The sequence below is a fragment of the Rattus norvegicus genome, chromosome 6, assembly GCF_036323735.1.
Source record: "Rattus norvegicus strain BN/NHsdMcwi chromosome 6, GRCr8, whole genome shotgun sequence".
NCBI classification, from domain to species: Eukaryota; Metazoa; Chordata; class Mammalia; order Rodentia; family Muridae; genus Rattus; species Rattus norvegicus.
Window position 1 is genome coordinate 93,873,256 of NC_086024.1, and position 19,361 is coordinate 93,892,616.

General features: G+C 41.9%; 1 protein-coding gene and 1 pseudogene across 5 annotated transcripts in view; both read right to left on the bottom strand.

Moving 5' to 3' along the window:
• Positions 1 to 18,906, bottom strand: part of Sos2 (SOS Ras/Rho guanine nucleotide exchange factor 2) — a 113,191-nt gene extending 94,285 nt beyond the window's left edge. For 3 of the 5 annotated variants that reach the window (XM_008764721.3, XM_039113012.2, XM_039113013.2), the window contains exon 1: positions 18,648 to 18,906. In XM_008764721.3, coding sequence (XP_008762943.1) covers positions 18,648 to 18,734 — 87 coding nt within the window. In that variant the 5' untranslated portion in view covers positions 18,735 to 18,906. Of the gene's footprint in view, positions 1 to 2,959; positions 3,131 to 18,647 lie in introns of those variants that run through there. The other 2 variants (NM_001135561.1, XM_063262560.1) reach the window with 2 other exon arrangements.
• Positions 3,441 to 14,743, bottom strand: LOC103692654 (chloride intracellular channel protein 4 pseudogene; annotated as a pseudogene).
• Positions 18,907 to 19,361: the final 455 nt, after the last annotated feature.

Consider the following 19,361-nt stretch of genomic DNA (forward strand, 5'->3'; position numbering starts at 1 on the left):
TCTCCATCTGCACTTTCTGACTGACTTCTAAATTTTTTATTAAATATTTCCAGAAATACAAATGCCTCACTGTCATTTAAATCCTACACGTAGGTCAAGGGTAGAGGCTGGTTGGTTTTTTCTAAGTTTTATAGTTTAAAGGGCATACAATTTAGACTTATGACCTATTCGAATTATTGTCATGAACGATGTGGTAATTCTGCTTATGGTGCACATGTTGCATATGGACAGCTGATCATTTCACCATTATCGACGAGGCAGTCTTCTCTGAACCATTACAAAAGTCAGTGTACACACACATGCACATGCTTACTCCGGGCTGTCTGTTCAGTTCCACTGGCTTTGTTGGTTGTTTTTAAATCAATGCCACTCAGCTTCGACAGCTGTTTATAACTGCGGCTGAAATTAAGCTAGGCCTGGTGGTGAATGCCTTTAGTAATCCCAGCACTCTGCAAGCTGAGGCAGGAGGACTGCTATTTAAAGCCACCTACGCTGTTTAATGAGAATCTTGGTTTTGTTTTTGATAGATAGCTATGTGATAATGTTTATTTTCCAATATTTTTTCTATTTCAAAGTTGCTTACATTGTTTGAGGGCCTTGTTTTATGTAAGAGTTTTTAAAAATTCATGTTATCAATTTTTGCTAAAAAACCTGCTGAGATTTTTAAATGGAATTTTGTTGTTTATAGGTCATTTGAAAAAAAATGGTATATTTATACTGCTGAGTATTCTGATTCAAAGCCAAAGTCTATATGTTTAGATCTTCAATTTCTGTCTTCCTGTATGCATGTGTATGTTTCTATGTTTGTGGTATGTGTACGTATACATCTTTGCATGTCAACATGTATCTTCAGCTGTCCATGCTCATGTGTATAGGTGTGTAGATAGGCATAGAGTACTTTCTATAGCTACTCTCCACCTTGTTTGTTTGTTTATTTTCAAGGAAGAGTCTCACTATATAGCCCTGGAACTGACTATGTATCTAGGCTGGCTTTGAACTCATAAAGATCTGCCTGACTCTGCTTCCCCAGTGCTGGATTTAAAATTGGGTACCATTATACCCAATTTTTACATTATTTTACATATTATATTATACAATTGTATTACATAATTGTAAGGTAGTATCCTTTATTAGCAAAGATTGTCTTTGATATTTGAGAGTAATTTTTGAGGAGACCAGTCTGGGAGAAAGAGGTCATCAGCCTGTGAAGAAGTTGTCAGGGAATGCTGAGAGAGACACTGGAGAGACAGTTTCCAAGGGCAACCCTGTGAGATAGAGGTCTGGAAGGCGGTCCAAGGGGTGAGTACTCAGAAGAGGAAGCTCATAGTTGAATACCAGACAGAGCTTTTGATTGGCCTCGGCTCTGTGGAGGCTGAAACACAGAAGGGCGTGCTGAAGAACAGAAAGTGTTGACCACTCAGAGAGACCGGAATGCAAACCCACCAAGCATAGGTCGGGTCTCCTCATTGTATGTGTACTCCAGGTTCCTAGTTGGACTAGAGCTGGTTGTCCTAGAGTATGTGCTCAAAACTGAAACAGCCATTTCGGTTCTGCTCTGGTCAGCTGGCGACTCCTCCCACCTCTGCTTCCTCAGTGCTGGCTGGGGTTACAGGCACCTAGTGGTGCCTCCAGCCTTCTACATGGGTCTGAGGATCCAAATCCAGGTCTTATACTTGCAGAGCAAGCAGCACTTTACGGGCTAGGCTGTATTTCTGAGTCCTCAACCTTTGATATCTATTTGCAATATTTTATTAAAATTCTAATGATTTTTTAAAAAACATTTTAAATTGTGTTTATTCATTTAGGTCAGCGCAGGGTTCTACAGCTGCAGTCCACATGTGAAGGTCAGAGGTCAGGTTACAGGGATTGGTTCTGTCCTTCCCACTGGTGATCAACTCCAGGTAAAAGTCAGGCTTGGAAGCAAATGCTTTTACCAGTTTTGTTTTTCCCTTTACGTTGTGTTTTAAATTATTCAGAATGATTTATCTTATAGGAGTTTACTTTGTTTTTTGTGTTATTTTTTCAAAGATAAAGTCTCCTATAGACAAAGCCTGTAGTGTGCTGTGTTTTGGAGGCTGACCTTGAGCTTAATCTTCCTGCCTTCTCTCTTCTCTCTGGATGCTTTGATTACAGGCTCAACACCAGCAACTTCCAGGATTGACCTTTTTTTTTTTTTTTTTTGGTTGAGACAGGGTCTCACTATGTAGGTTGGAACTCACTATGTAGACCAGCCTGGCCTCAACTTCACAAGGATCCACCTGCCTCTGCCTTCTGAGTACCAAAATTCTTACATAAAAAGAGAGGCTCTCAGGGCTGGAGAGATGGCTCAGCGGTTAAGAGCACCTGACTGCTCTTCCAGAGGTCATGAGTTCAATTCCCAGCAACCACATGGTGGCTCACAACCATCTGTAAAGAGATCTGATGCCCTCTTCTGGTGTATCTGAAGACAGCTACAGTGTACTTATATATAATAAATAAATCTTTAAAAAAAAAAAAAAGAGAGGCTCTCAAACAATGCAAACAACTCTGAAATAGAAAAAATAAAGGAAAACAAACATTATCAGAGAGCTATCTATCAAAAACAAGACTGAGAATTTCATTAAACAACATGGCCTAAATTGTAAACCCTAAAACTACAAAACTTCTAGAAGAAAAAGGAGGCAGAGGCAGGAGGCTCACAAGTTTTGAGACTGTATGACAAAGTCCAGGCCAGTCTGAACTGCACAGTGCAACTAACTGCCTCAGGAAACAAAACCCAAAGTCAAGGGGGTGGGGGAGAATGTTTGTGCTCTGGGCTCAGCAATGATTCCTAAGTGACACACTAGAGGTTAGTCTTAAAAGGGAACAGACTGTGCTTCATAAAGTCCTAAGATCTTTTCAGACATGACCCTGTCTCAAAAGGGGAAAAAACATTAGTGTTAAAAGAATGAAATCAACAGTAAATATGTAGTTTACATACCTGATAAAGGACTCATAGCCAGGGGCTAGAAAATGGTTCAGTGGCTAAGAGCACTGGCTACTGCTGCAGAGGACCCAGGTTCAACTCCCAGCATCCACATGGCAGCTCACAGCTGTCTGTTCCTCCAGTCTCAGGGGATCCACTGCACTGGGCATGCATGTGTGCACATATCTGTGCACGCAGGAGAAATACCCACACACAAAATAAAATAAATCTTTAAAAGTTCATATCCAAACACAGGAATTCTCAAAATACACTGAGAAAAACAAATTGGGTACAAGATCTGAACACCTGAGCAAAAATATACAGCTAGCAAATCATGTGACAGCTAGCAAATCGTGTGACAGCTATTCAGCGTTGCTAATTATTAGGGAAACACAAACCAAAGCCACAAAACACCACTGCATAGCCATTGGACGGCTACGGTTTAATAATAATAATAATTATTGTTATTATATTATTAGTATTATCATTATTAGTATTATTACTTTTTTTTTGAGACAGTTTCTCTGTGTAGCTCTGGCTGTCCTGGAACTTACTCTGTAGATCAGGGTGGCCTTGAACTTAGAGACACGCTCCACCATCGCCTGTTAGCAGGATGGTGAAACTCTAGAAAATAGCCATATAATTTTTCCTTTTTTGTTTTTTTGTCTTTGTTTTTGTTTTTTGGAGGGGATGGGGGGAAGACAGCCTTATGGTTAATAGTATCAGGAATTGAACCCAGGGCTTCCTGAATGCTAGATGAGTGCTCTACCTCTGAGCTATATCCAGAAGCCCCTTTTACATCTTCTGTTAAGCTAACCAGACTGACTTGGACCCCAGGCAGACCTCGAACCTGTGATCTTCCTACCTTGGCCTCCTGAGCAGCCAGGATTACAGATCACTACACATGGCTTGACAGTTTCTTGGAAGCTAACTGATCTAATTACTCTTTGGCAATTATCTACAACCTGTACACAAAATGCTTATAGCAATTTTGTTTGTAATAGCCAAGACCTTAAAATCTGAAAGTACTACAGTACATCTGTGAACTGGAATCCTACTGAACACTGACATGTAAGAAACTATTGACATTTCAACAACATGAATAACTCTTAAAATAATTGCACCAGGTGAAGAAAGTCTCTATTGTAAGATTCCATTAACACAAAACTCTAGAAAATGAAGTCTACAGGGACAGCAGATCAGGGACTGCTGGGGGGATGGGCAGTGGCAAGGGAAGGGAAGGGAAGCACAGCCAGGAGGAAATTTGGGAGCTGAAAGACACTGTACACTGATGTATGTATGTATGTATGTATGTATGTATGTATGTATGTATGTATATATTTTGACAAGGACTCCCTTCTATCCCAGGCTAGTCTAGAACTCATAATTCTCCTACTTTTGAAGTCTAAATGCTGGGACTATAAGCCTGTGCCATCATTCTCAACCCCTGTTCACCATGTTCTGGTTTCACTGATGTGTACAGAGGAGAAGAACATACAAACCTACATCCTTTAAATATGTGCAGCTTTTTATACATCATTTATGCCATCAACAAAGCTGTTAAAGACTGTAATAAGTGGGAGAACATTCTCCTGATCAGGGTAGACAGTCGAGAACTATCTGTTGTTTCTGGTTTCCTTCCATTTCCTTCCAAGCTGATTCCTAACATACAGGTAAACTCAGACAGAGCTATACTATGCCATTAAAGCCACCTGCTAAATAGATTCATAGCATTCATGGCACACTGAAATTATTTGGAGATTGGGGGGAGTTAAGAACTTGATAAAAATTTGGTTTCATTGCATTATCTGTAATGTTATGTCAGGGGAGGAGGAGAAGTGAAGAAGAGGAGGGGAAAACTGCTCCCCAGTAACAGGATCCACAAAGGGATTTCTACTCATGTCCTATTTCCACAGTCTATTAACAGCCTCTTCTTAAAGTCCATCTCTTGATTAGGTACCCTCTTGACTCTAAATACACTGGTTTATTTAAAAATGAAGATAAGTAGAGGGTAGCAATCTGATTCTATTTAGTTTTATAATAGGAGAGGGCTTACCATCAAGCAATCAAATATGTAAAAAAGACTATTAATTGAATCTAAAACTTTTGTTATTAAAAATTTCCTGAACAGAACGTCATGTAAACTGTAAACACCTTTCCATAAAGGTAGTCTATAGGGGTTGGGGATTTAGCTCAGTGGTAGAGCGCTTGCCTAGGAAGCGCAAGGCCCTGGGTTCGGTCCCCAGCTCCGAAAAAAAAAAAAAAAAAAAAAAGGTAGTCTATAAATCAAAAAAGTACAAGGTAACAGTGTATGTGAATTCAGTATTCTGCAAAACATTACTTAAGTAATGAGTACTTAAATACTTATATGTCATTACTTGTCTTAGTTAGGGTTTTACTGCTGTGAACAGACACCATGACCAAGGCAACTCTTGTAAGGACAACATTTAACTGGGGCTGGCTTACAGGTTCAGAGGTTCAGTCCATTATCATCAAGGTGGGAGCATGGCAGCATCCAGGCAGGCATGGTGCCAGCATAGCTCAGAGTTCTACAGCTTCATCTGAAGGTTGCTAGTGAAGACTGGATTCCAGACAGCTAGGAGTAGGGTCTTAAAGCCTACACCCACAGTAACACACCTATTCCAACAAGGTCACACCTCCAAGTAGTGCCACTCCCTGGGCCAGGCATATACAAACCATCACATTACTGTTGGCAGGTTTAGGAAAAACTAGCATAAAACTTAACTATAGGTATTTTAGAAAAAGACAAAAGTAAAACGTCTTTTCCTCTTTTAAAATCCTATATCTTTTTTGTATTAATTTCATAATCTCACTAGTAAATAAACTACAGTGATCACAAAAGCCCTAACAAAAAATTTTAAGAGAAAACATTTTTTAAAGTGTTAGGTTGGGATAATGGCTCAGTGGGTAAGAACACTTGCTGTTCAATAATGAAGGCCTGAGCTCTAATCCCTAGAACTCAAGTAAAAAGCCAGGTGTGGCTGGACACACCTGTAACCCCAGAACTGTGTGGGAAGACAGGAGCATCACAGGCTTGCCGACTGTCAGAAGAGCCTCACCTTCAGTAGAGACCCCGTGTCTCACGGGGAGAAGTGGGACGAGGTTGAGAATGACATCAGCATCCTTCGTCTCTGCATGGGTGTGTGCACTTGCACTCACATCTGCACAACACACACACAGAGAGAGAGAGAGAGAGAGCGAGCGCGAGAGAGAGAGAGAGAGAGAGCGCAAACAACCGCAATGATCACACTTGTTTCATTTAATCCAAGTTTAATGATTTCTAGGCTAATCACCCAGCACGGCTTCCATCAGCATAGCTCCTAGACCACTATACGGACTCTTTCTTAGGAAGACATCCCAAACGAGGCGCATGCACACAAGGCATAAACATGACCAGCCTTACTCGTCTTTCCCAAATGCCTTCTCTCACAGTGTGGTATGCTGCTGAAAGGGCAATGCAGACGTGCGTACTTATGCTCTGTAACATTAAACAAAGGCACAACTCCAACTGTTTCCATCTAAGTGCTTCCTTCCTTCCGTTCATTTGACTACTGTCACCTGCTGAGATGGCAGGCCATGGGAAAGTCCATCTTACAGATATGCTTCAGGCAATATCTTACTTATTCGGAAAAAATATTCAATGCCAGTTTTCACACATTACCTATTTTTCTTTCTGTCTTAATAGTGTGCATTCAGAAGTGAAGTGGCAGACAAGGGGCAAGTACTAAGGCTCTCATTTGAACTAAAATATCAAGTCAGACTTGGACAAAAGGTAAATATGGTAGGACTAGCTGGCTTGACAATTACCACTGGCCTTAATAATTAAGTTATATAGTGATATTTTCATAAAATGGATTAAGCAGAATTCTAAGATGACCCCCTAACGCCCTGTATAGTCGCTTACCTTGGAGTGTTTTGTTAATATAGCAAGATAGCAATTCTCCGAGCAAGGTACAAAATATGGCAAAGGTCAAGCTACATAGATGATGGCTCAGTCCCCAGCACCCAGGGTGGGGCAGCCCTCAACCATCTGTAACTCCAGCTCCAGAAATCCAGTGCCCTGTTAACCTTCACCTGCCTTCATGTGATGTACATTCATACAAGCAGAGACACAGGTTAGAAAATGTTAAAAACAAACAAACATGAAAAAGGTGACTGACCCTGAGTTATCAGAAGGGAGATTACCCTCGGTGAGCACGACCGCATCTGGTGAAAACAAAATGTCAGTGAGTGTCTAGAGTGTGAGAAGCAGCAAAGGACCAGGGTCAGCTGCACAGAGGACTGCTTGCTTCACATGCACATGGCCTTGAGTCCAATGCCCAGAACTACAAATGGACACAAAGCAGAATAAGATGAATTCCTATTGAACAGAAAGAAGCAAACCAACAAATTACGATGAACAAATGTGCGTAGGAATGGGGCGTGCTCTCTAGAAGCTTTGGCGTCACTGCTCTACCAACAAGGTAATGAATCCTGTTTAAAATCACACCAGCTTCAAAGAAAAGCACCAGCCTTAGAGGAAACCACAGGCCCAGCCAGAAACGGTGATTTCCCCACTTTGAGACTCTAAGCAGAGAATCAAGCTAAGCTATACCTAAACCTCTGATTAAAAAGACAAACGTGTGTGTGTGTGTGTCTGTCTGTCTGTCTGTCTCAGATAAATAAATAGATGTGGCTTTAATCTACAGTTTTGATCACCATTTGTTATTCAGCAGCAGAAAGCTTATACAATAAACATTTAAAGAGAACCTAATATGGTAAGGACTTCCTCTTAGCCAGAACTACCTGTACTGAATCTTCCAGCAATGCTCCAAAGTGACAAGACGGTGGGAAAGAGGAGAGGTGCCCATGCATGATCTCCAAGCCTGTTAGAAAACAGGGTTGTTTCTTTGGCCACATACCTGTGAATCTACAAGAGTTATTCCACAGATATTAGGGGATTAGGTACTTCTCAACAAGGAATCCCTAACTGTTACCCCAGCAAAACGGATCATCTACAATGCACTCGGCTGGCCTTGTTGTAAACGAGCTCATTAAGGGCAAGATTCCTGCCAAGAGAAGGAAGGGGCACAGTGAGTGTGGTACGCATGCACTGTAAGAGTCAAGATGGCTTCCTGAGATGGATGACGGGAAGGACCAGGAAAGAAACAAAGCCAAAGGGAAGGCCCTGAGGGAAGGAAGGTTCCACTAGGCTCCAGCCTCTACCATCCAGGGAAGCACTGTGAGAACAGAAAGGAGTCTGAACTGCTGGAGCCCATGCCCCAGGAATCCTGGGCTCAGGAGACGTACAAATGAGAATGAAAGACCTAGACTGTAAAGGTGTTTTTCTTAAGTTCACATATGGTATCTTTTCCCATAAAGAATTTTTTAAAGTAAATTTTTATTGTTCCAGTTAATTTTGTCTTTCTTATTCAAATTTAGCATTTTTCTTGCTAAAAGATGCTGCTTATTGATATACTCTATTGATTAGAAAATATACTCTATTGATTAGAAAATGGCAAAATACTTTATACTGCTTTCAGGATAGTCCCCCTAAGTCACCAAGGAGCAAAAAAGAGAAAAACCAGCCGGAGCTCAGGCACAGTGGTAGGCACACCTCGAACCCTCATCGTTCAGGAGGCTGAGGCAAAGACCGGAGCTCAGGGGCAGACAACCCACGCAGGAAAACCCTGTCTCAAGAGGAGCATGCGGTGTGATCATCACTGTCTGACGGTGACACTCCAGAGGAGCTGACTCTTCCTAGCTGTATCATGAAGGACTAGACTTTAAGGGAAAGGCTGCCTCTGAAACCTACATCTAGAGACAGAGTACTTAAAGACCCTGCTGTTAGGTACGAGCTGTCAATTGACTTGACTATGGAAAAGGACTCAAACCAGTAATGAAAATTTGATTTGAGCTTCCTAAAACAAATGCTATTTTAAAAAGAACATGGTAGGATAAAATATATTTTACAATAAATATTACCTCACATAAACTAGAAGTTTTTTTTTAAATAGGGTTTGTTTGTTTATTTATTTTTTTAGAATTATTTATTATATATGAGTACACTGTAGCTGTCTTCAGACACACCAGAAGAGGGCATCGGATCTCATTACAGATGGTTGTGAGCCACCATGTGGTTGCTGGGAATTGAACTCAGGACCTCTGGAAGAGCAGTCAGTGCTCTTAACCACTGAGCCATCTTTCCAGCCCAAACTAGAAGTTTTGATTGCCTTGTTCTTTCTTGAATATATTAAACAACTTCTAAGTAGAAAGATTAAAAAGATAATAATCATGGTCACTGGCTGTTTAGTAACGACTGGGAAAGCTGGAAAAGGAAAGGGCAAATGACTCTTAAAATCTGATGACATTGTTTTCCAAGTAAAATGATCTCTGCTTTAAACAGAACCAAAGTCCCAAATGAGTAGCTAACAATTAAAAGCAACTTGATATTAGATTCACTGAACAGTTAGAAAGAACTATTGAATTCGGAATATAATTTTTAAAAAGTCAAAAGGTTGGATTTAGTTGCTTTAAAAATTTTGTTCACTTATATTAACTTTTGTAAGTTAGTATCTATATAAAAGAAAAGTAAACTTGATTTTATTAGGGGCAGGGTCTTCATATGTAGCCCCTGCTGGCTTTTATACTTACTAAGCACTGGCCTTGAATTTGTGATAGTCTTCCTACTGTAGACTCTAACTGCGTACCATCAAGGGACTGGAGAAATGACTCATAAGGTAAAGGGCAACGATGCTCTTCCAAAGGACCAGGGTTCAATCCCCAGCACCCATGTGATGGTTCACTGTCTGTAGCATCAATCCCAGGGAATCTAATGCCTCTTCTCACCTCCATGGGCACCAGATAAAATATACATTAAATAAATAAGAAATAAATAAACAAACACACACCACCGTACTAGCTCAAAATAAATGTCAGAGTCGTATGTTTATAGGTGAAAAAATTAATTCAATATATATAGTTTTCTTTGTTACAAAGAAGTATAAGAAGCAACCAAGGTCTTTCAAACATAAAAATATTATATGAGAACATAATTATGTACATGCAGGATACAAAGGTCAGAGAAAAGGCTGACAAAGTTTAAAGCCTAACTTTGCCACCTTCATTTTAAAGAATTGCAGTGCATAGCAAATTCCTTTAGCATTTACATTCCACTCGACACTTTAAAAGGCTTTTGAAAATACATCTATCCTGTGTTTTGCCTGCACATATGTATGTGCACCACATGTGCATGTCTGGTGCCCATGGAGGTCACAATAGAGCTTTAGATCTCTTGAAACTAGAGTTACTAATGGTTGTGACCCACCATGTGAGTGCTAAGAACTGAACTCTTTGTAAGAACCAACCAGCATTTTGTTCTGTTTTGTTTTGTTTGTTTATAAGTGAGCCGTCTCTCCAGCATTTCCATTAGAGCCTTTTCTAACTGTTAAACTATTTTATTGTTACCACCAGATTTGTAATACAAAATTTCTGTAACTACTTGATTTTAACATGAAAAATGTTATATGTCAACATAAAATGTGCAAATGGAGACACATAACAAAAACATTAGAATAAACTTCCAATTTAAGAGGAAGAGTCATGGAGATTCAAGAAAGATTAGATTCGAGCCTGGTAAGAGCCACAGAGAAGAATCACCAATGGGTTTTTAAGAATTGGCACAAGGTTTAAGAAGGTAAGAAATCAAGACCTATAGAAAAGAGAGGCAGAAAAAGACAGAAGGAGGAAGAGACAGAGAAAGAAGCCAGGAAGGTTTCAAGTTTTGAAAGATAAGAGTTTTTTGGTTTTAAAAGATGATTTGTAAGGCAAAAGAGACGAACCACCAAATACTGCTAATTGATCAATTACAAAAGAACTAAAAAGTGTTTTGTTAAGAGGTGTGGTAGGATTTACAAAGTGATAAATGATTTAATAAAGATAACTTAGGGGGCTGGGGATACATAGCAGTCTCATGAGAAAGAAACATGAGGAAGAGAGGGTAAAGGGAAGAGGGAAGGAGGGAAGGAGGGAGGGAGGGATGGATGGAGAAAGGGAGGGAGGATAAAGAAGACTTGAACTTCCTAGAACAGCTAGAACTTTCTACATGTTATTTTCACTTTGTTGCTTAATTTTTAAACATTTATTTGTGAATTTGGAATTTATACTTCATACATTTCAAAAAGCTTTCTACTAATTATCACATATTTTTATGAAAAGAAGTTTTGGTTGTTAATTTTTAATTCTAAATCCATTAGTTCCATTAAAATTCCTCCCACAGTCAAGTATGCAGCCTAACATAGGATATAATCAAACTTCGAACTCCTTGAATGAAAGGCCATGATTAATATAATAGACATATATTTGATTTATGTCAAGCGGTTACACAGGTAATGCTTTAGATACTCAGCATAAAATATTTTAATGGAATATTATTGCTCCAAATATACCATACTAAAATTAAACTGATAATAGAAAAAGGTTACTAAATCATGGCTGACAAGGAGCTAAATGCACCAAGTTAAAATGCATTCCTAATGCTCAACCGGTCTGGCTGAACCCCTTGGGTCAGTTTGGGTCATTATTACTTTGGAATAATTCCAAACCATTCCCATGGGTTCTATTGTTCTAGTCAGCACTTTCGGAAATCCAGAACAGGCTCCATGATAAAAATTTAAAAACCATAGGCTGTCCATCAGTTTCTGAATTTATTCTTTTTTGTAAGTGTACTTGACATTTTAATGAGTTCATGAGGCATCCCCAGGTTAATTTCTGCAGTAGTTTTTACATACTAGTCCCTGGGCTGCTCCAGTTGATCGTCAGTTCATATAGTGCTACTCAAAGACAGAAAGCAGCATGGTTACCCCTCAAAAAAAGAATCACACTGAGCAGGGTGGGGCTTGGTGCAGCTCAGGAACAGAGAAGCTTCTCAGGACTGCACAAAGTAGGGATTCCCAAGCACCACAGGAAAAAAAGAGAAAGAAAGAGGGGGGAGGGGGAGGGGAGAGAAGAGAAGGTCTGTTACAATGAAGGCCATAACACTGTTGCAAATGTATGAATGGCCCTGGGTGAAATTCATATACCCAATTACAGAGTACCCGCCCACTGTTCCACATAGTTCTGAGAATGCCTTCCCAGCCTGCAGTCTTTCAGTTTCTACTTAGTACTGGATGTTACAATGTGTAAGAAAGATCCAAGTTTTAGGCAAAATTATCTATCTAAACACCGGCAGTCTCTCTGTAGAAGGTAGTCTTCTCAGACGCCAACAGCTTTCAGCACCCTCAGGGACCCACTACACTGAAACAGTATGCCCAACACAGTAACAATTCTCCCACATTCCTTACCCAGTATTATAACTCTGCATGAATGAATAAACAGTCCTTTATATATCGGTGTGGGACCCACTGGCCAGGGCTCTTATGCTAATGTTCAGACACTCCACCTCAAGTTCTGCCAGGTACACCCAGTGACCGCAAACTGCCTCGCAGGTGAAGAGCTTATAGAGAACGTCTCCGATTGGAGGACAGAAGATGGGCGGGGTGGGCCAGGTAAAGGATTTTAGAGTAATGCTGCACAGGAGTGTGTATGGGAGATTACTACTATACTTTCTGTATTCCTAGTCCAAGTCTTGAGTGACTGCATGTTTGTGCAAACTACACTTCTACTTTAGAGGAGGGAGCGCAGTCTGTTAGGAAAGCATTTCCTTAGGGGAATCTGATCGCATCTCTCTCAAAGTGGTTTACTTTCTAAGTCTTTTTGGTGACATGGCTGTATTCTATTCCCACCTCCTTAACAGTGGGACAGGTGCTGGGGAACTCATCCCTGTGAGGAACGCCCTTGTAGGCATTCCTCAGGGATCTCCAGATGCCCATTCCTCTAGAAATATCAAAGTTGTATTTGCTGGCCACCACCTTGACAATGTGCTTGGGCAGCAGGTGGCAGTCCACTAATGTCATATCATTGCCATCCAGAAATCTACAAGTGGAAAACTTGATGTCCTCTGTGTTGTTCTCATCAATTTCATGAGAGGAGAATTCAGATATTCCTCTAGTTTCTGCAGTATTTTCAAGGGCCCCCTCTCAAGTGTTTCATTAGCCCCTGGCCTTGAGGTCTTGATATAAGCAGAGAATTTGACAAAGATGTTCCAGCAGTGTTTGACTAGGGTGGGGGGGGGTTGATGAAAGATTTAAGTACTTGGTAGGTGGGCAGGATAAGACTTGTTCAAAAACTTCCTCAACCTTATTTACATCTGTTTTGACCTCACTGTTGAAAGTTATATATGATGGGTGGGTTCCTGGAGTCTGCAGGGTCGCAGGCTTCCTTTTAAATTCAGTGGTTGTGACCCTAAACAACTCCTTTGAGCCCAGGAACCATGACGAGCCTCTGTAAGGGGGTGATTTCCTATGCTTTCTCCATTCGATGGAGAGCCGGGCGAGGGGCTCTTTGTCCTCCACTTTCAGGGGCATCGACAGCCATGGTTGACAGGGCCAGGGGATGCCAATGAAGCTGTGGTTCTGGAGCTGCTGGGGCTGAAGTCCAGCTGTCACTCCATCCTTGGCTTCACCTCACACCTCCTGCACATCTAATTACTGGACCTCACCTGGAAGTGCAACCCTTCCGAAACCCAGTTATGACCAGGTTAATCTAAGCTACAAGAATGCCGACCCTACCGGACTTCCTGTTCTCTGGTGAAAAGCTTAGCTTGATCCACATATAACCTGCATCTGATCTTCTCCTGGCTCAGAAGACAAGCCAATGCCTACCTTCTCCTTTGCTGCAAATCTTTTCTTCTGCTGTATTTTGTCAATTCATATGATCTTTCAGAGAACTGCTTGCTAATTAGTCTGTCTCTCAGGCCTCTCTACCACAGCTACCACAGCTACCTAGAATGCAAGCTTTATAACAGTAGGACCCTTCCTAGACTTCAATGTAAAAACTACTGCTGACACGTAAGAGGCACTCAGTAACACGGTTACCTATAATCTCCAGAATTTAACCTCCTCAAAGACGGCTTCTTGACTCGATTATACATCAGTGACACCAACTTTATTTTCTCAAATCACCCTACAAATCTTCTGGAGAGAAAAGATCCAGTTTATCTTCTAAAATGAACTCCAAGAAGCAGAGGTACGAAGCAAAACATCTGGAACTTTCAGAATCCACAAATCCATTTCTTAACCTTCTTTTACTTTACCATACACAATTAATCAACCAGACATTTTCTCACATCATTAAGATCATACTGCCACAGAGTAGGAGGTCAATATTTAACCCAAATCAAATTATACCCAGGAACTCTGCTTGCTCTCTGTATATTTAAAACCACGGATGATAAGACGACATTTTCTTTCCCAAGTCTAGACTGATAAAACCATACAGAAAAGGTGGTAATAAATAATAATAATAATAATAATAATAATAATAATAATACTCAAAACCCTGATTAAATGATCGTAAACAAACTTTTATATGAAAAGTGTTGATTTATTTCAGTCAGATATCGAATAGCACATGCGCAAAGTACCCAAAGCATTTAAACACAAAGGTTATAAGCTGCATTTACAAGTGCATGCTCTTTCCTCGCTCCCAAGTAATACGATCGCGTCACTGTTCTTAGAGAGTAGTGGTAAAGGCATTTATAAAGTTCCTGGCTCTTTTAGGGGTGATGCATAATTTAGCAGTAATGTTAACAATCCATATATTCTCCATTAGTAGTGTCACTTCACCCTGCTTATAGTTCTGTGCGTTCTCAGATGCACTAGGTGAAGCTTTCTTTTTAAAGGTAGAGAAAGGGCTGGACATGCTTTCAGTTGTAGGGCACGTGTTTAGCATGCACAGGGTTCAAGCTTCATCACCAAAAAAAACTTTTTTCTTTTTTAATTAAAAGGCAAACAAAAAATTCATTTCTTTCTCCAAAAGTACTTCTCATGAATGCATTTTTCAACCTCAGTGCTTTACGTAGTAAAATGCATGCTTGATGCTTTTACTAAAGAAAACTGGAACTTTAGACTATGTTCTTAACTTTAACTTAAGCGTGCCTCTGTGTGTGTGTGTGTGTGTGTGTGTGTGTGTGTGTGTGTGTGTGTGAGAGAGAGAGAGAGAGAGAGAGAGAGAGAGAGAGAGAGAGAGAGAGACTGACTCACTATGTAGCTCTGGCTAGCCTGGAACTTGCTATGTAGACTAGGCTGGTCCAAACCCACAGAGATCCGCATGCTGCTGCCTCCAGGTGCTGGCATTAAAGTGTGCCACCACACCCAGCATTTTGTTTTGTGTTTTGTTTTTTAGTTTTAAAAACAACTTCCATTGAATCAAATTAAACTCACTCATTTCATGTACTGTTCCAATTTTAGTGGAAGTGCTACAGAAATGAACAACCCTTTCATTTTCAAGTTGACAGGGGTAATTTTGCTAAATTCACACAAACGCATACACACTCTGTGTTCATTTTTTTAAAAAAATTACCCAAGACTTGAAAATAAGCAAAAACAAAACAAAAATAGTAGGCACTTTTCAGTGTGGTACTTAGTTTAAACTTTTGATTACTTTCTATTAACTAATTCATTTAACAAGTCTATAAGATGAATTTATAGAATTCTGGCTGGTCAAGTGCAAATAATTTCTATCTAGTGGAAAGGATGGCCAAAAGTACTCTTATGTTCTTATTTAGAATATTAACTAATTCTATACCTAACCCAATAGCTTTACTATTTCTTCATTAAGTATCCTATAAACACCTAAATGGTCATAGGAATGGATTTGACACCTTTGATTAAATAAAAACCTGAAGGCTGGAGAAGTATAACTCAATGGGTAGAGTGCAGAAGCCCTGGATTCTATCTTGGGGGTTAAGACAGGAGGATCAGAAGTTCAAGGTTACCGATTACTATATGACAAGTTTGAGGCTAGCCTGGTCTATATGTGCCCCTCTCTCAAAAATAAATTAAGTTTAAATCACTGGCATGTGTTCATTTACATTTTGAATGAAGTCATGACTTTACCTTTCTGAAATGTTTTGGTGACCTCACCAGTAGACTATTCTGACTAAGCCAACTACTTTCTCTCTTTCTCTCTCTCTCTCTCTCTCTCTCTCTCTCTCTCTCACACACACACACACACACACACACACACACACACACACACACGGAGAAAGATACTAATTACAGAAAAATAAAGTCAAAAATTGCTCATTTATATAAGCTAAAACCTGCATGGTGGTGGTGACAAAGCCCTTTAGTCCCAGCACTCAGGAGACAGAGGCGGAGGATCTCTTGGGTTCTAGACCAGCTGGTCTACAGTTCGAGTTTCAGGACAGTCAGGGCTACACAGAAAAACCTTGTCTTGAAAAACCAAACAAGAAGCCAAAACCTTCAAAACAGAATTTTTGCCCTAGATAGTTAATACCTTTAGAGAATGACTTTACTTTTAAAAATTCACCTTTGAGCTGGGAGTGGTGGACACTTTTAATCCTAGCACTTGGTGGGAGTAGGGGTGGGGCAAGGGGGGTGGGGAATTGGTCCTACAGAAAGGAGTTAGAGACCAACATGGACTACAGAGTGAGTTCTGAAACAGCCAGGGCTACAAAAAGAATCTCTGTCAAAAAAAAACCAAGTAAACAAAAATGAAAATTCACCTTTGTATTCGAAGGATCTTGCATGATATCAAGCACGTAAGTTGTGTTCAACAGATGCTAAATGAATTACACCACATAAAATGTGAATTACTCTCAACTAAATTTTTCTAAAAACATAAATGTTTTCCATGGCATGAACTTCAATTCCATAATGGTAAGTTAATAAATTAATATTAGCTGCTTTTAACATTCACCAGAGAAGATGAATTTTTTGTGGATGTGCTTTTTAATATGCAAAAAAATTCCATTACTATGAAGTAATACATTATCTACAAAGCACCTGGGAAACAAATACAACATATAAACGCACAGTTCCAGGACCAAAGCAAGAGATGAGGAATGGATGCTAGTTCTGGTTTTATTTCTGATTTATTCTGAAAAATTAAATTCATATTTATGCATCAAGGATTGTGTAGAGTCTAAGCCACCTTTTGCTATCAAAATTATGAATGTGTATATATTTGTATCAATGGCCAACACGGGTTGAGCCGATAAATACATTGCCTTTCTGTGAGGTAGAAGGGCCAATTACTACTACCTAGGTTTTTCCCCCTTTGCTTTTAATTCAAAAGAGAATTCATTATCACTACCCGACATGCCTCCCACATCCACAAAGTTCTTTAAAAAGACATGATTTGGTGTGTGCTCCCAAGGAGACCAATAAATACCTCCTTATGAGAATTATGCCAGTGTCAAATTTGAAATTCTGAAAAATACAATGGAAATGTTTTTACCATTAGAGTGGGCTTGCCTTTCCATTCCTAGACATGTACGATGAATTATTTTTCAAGTGCAGTTGTTGTTGTTGTTGTTCTTCTTCTTCTTCTTCGTGGTTGTGGTGGTAGTGGTGGTGGTGTTGGGGTGGTGATGGTGTGTCTCGGTCTTGTCTCTTTGAGTGTGTGTTTGTGTGTGTGTGATCTGTGCGTTAGTGGTTTGTGTATAGTGTGTGTGATCTGTGTGTTAGTGTGTGTGTGTGTGGTGAGAGTCCTGCATGAAGGCTGGGCGGACTTTGCAGACTCAGCTCTTCCCATCACCTTTATGTGGATTCCAGGACTGAAATTCAAGCCATCAAGTCTGTGTTGCTGAATGGCAAATCACCCGTTCCCTAATGAGGTTATCGTTGGCCAAGGATTAAAGGACGATAAATGAATGAATAAGTAAGTACATTCTTGTTTATTTTTCAGAAAAGGAAAAGTTACAGGGAGAAGCCCATGTTCAAGAAGTATGACCACTCACCGTGAGCCCATGCAGTTTTCAAATCTACAAGTCCATCTTACAAAAAGAATTTAACAGCAACAAAAAAGCATTGCATAATTACCTAACTTCATGTAAGACTAGCACCAACCAGGAGACACACACCCTAGCAGTGTATCTAATTTTCAAACACTGATTTGCATGAGCTGCCCCTCCCCATTGTCCCTTAACAGTGATTATTACAAGTTCTCATCGATGTGAAGAAACTGACCACATTTTGTGAGGCAATCCTCGTATTCAGGTAAGACTTCTTCAGGAAATGGAGAGGCGCTTTAGATTCACCTCAAGTGCTGGAAAACGAATACTATGACTCACTGACACTTCACACATGTGAAACACACATTCATATTAGCAAAAACAGCATTGCCTCAACAAGCAAATGGGCAACCGTGGCAAGCAAACCGCCCGAGGCGAACACCCCCAAAGAACTCAATTCAAAGTAGTCACTCGGTCCGAAATCGTGCATTTGTTTTAGAAACTAAAAACCAGCGGGACTTTGTCTTGCCAGAACCCAGCCTGAGGACAACACATTGGTCAACGGCGGAAGTTGCCTGACGAAATGACTGTAAGATGAAATCCAGTTTTATGATCATAACAAAACCTTCCTTCCGGGACCAGGCCAAAAAAGAAAGTTGAGAAAACGTCCTTCGGGATGCAACAGGCAATGAGGAGCACCGGACTCCCGGCCTGAGAAGGCTGGGTCCCGGCACCCGTGCGAGCGCGAGCCGTGCTCCCTGTTCTCCCCGTTACAAGTTGTGCGAGCTCCCGGCCCGGCCCCCCAGCCCGTCGCCCCGCGGCACCTCCCTCGGCCCCAGCACTGACCTTCCGCAGGGCCGGGACCAACAGTCCCCGCCATTTCGGGCTGTTCTCTTCGCTGAAGAACTCGTAGGGCTGCGGCGCCTGCTGCATGGCCCCGGCCGCAGCGCCTCCGCATCGGAGGCTGGGCCGGTGGCCTGACAGGCAGGACGCAGGCCGCCTCGCCTCGCCTCGCCCGGGCCGCCGCCTCCCGCCCGGGCCGCAGCTCCGGCCGAGCGCTCGGGGGCGGCGCCGGCGGGCGGGCGGGCGGGCGATCGCCGAGGCTTGGCGGCCCCGCAGCCCCGAGGAAGCGCGGCGGCCCGAGGCGCCCTGCTATCCCCACGGCGCCTGCCCGCTCGTCTGGTGGCTCCTCCTCCTTTGTCTGGGTGCGCAGCGCGGGGCAACGCCGGCCTCGCCCCCGCCCCGACTCCCGCTACGGCCGCGGCGGGCAGACAGCGGCGGCCCGCAGCGTCCTCATCGCCTCCCCCGCCCTCCGCGCAGCCGACGCCGCCGGGCCGGGCCCGCCCGAGTCACCTCCAGAGGGCCCTCGGGGCCGAGTGGGCGCGCGTGTCCGGCGTGCACGGCGCTGGCCGCCCCTCCAGCCCCGCGGGCCGCCGCCGAGCGCCGGGTCCCTGCAGCGGCTGCTCGGCTGGGCCCGGCGCTCGCTCTCCCGAGTCTCGGGAGAAGACCAGCACCGAGCATGCGCGCCGCCGAGCGGGCCCAGGCGCCGGGTGCGGGGCC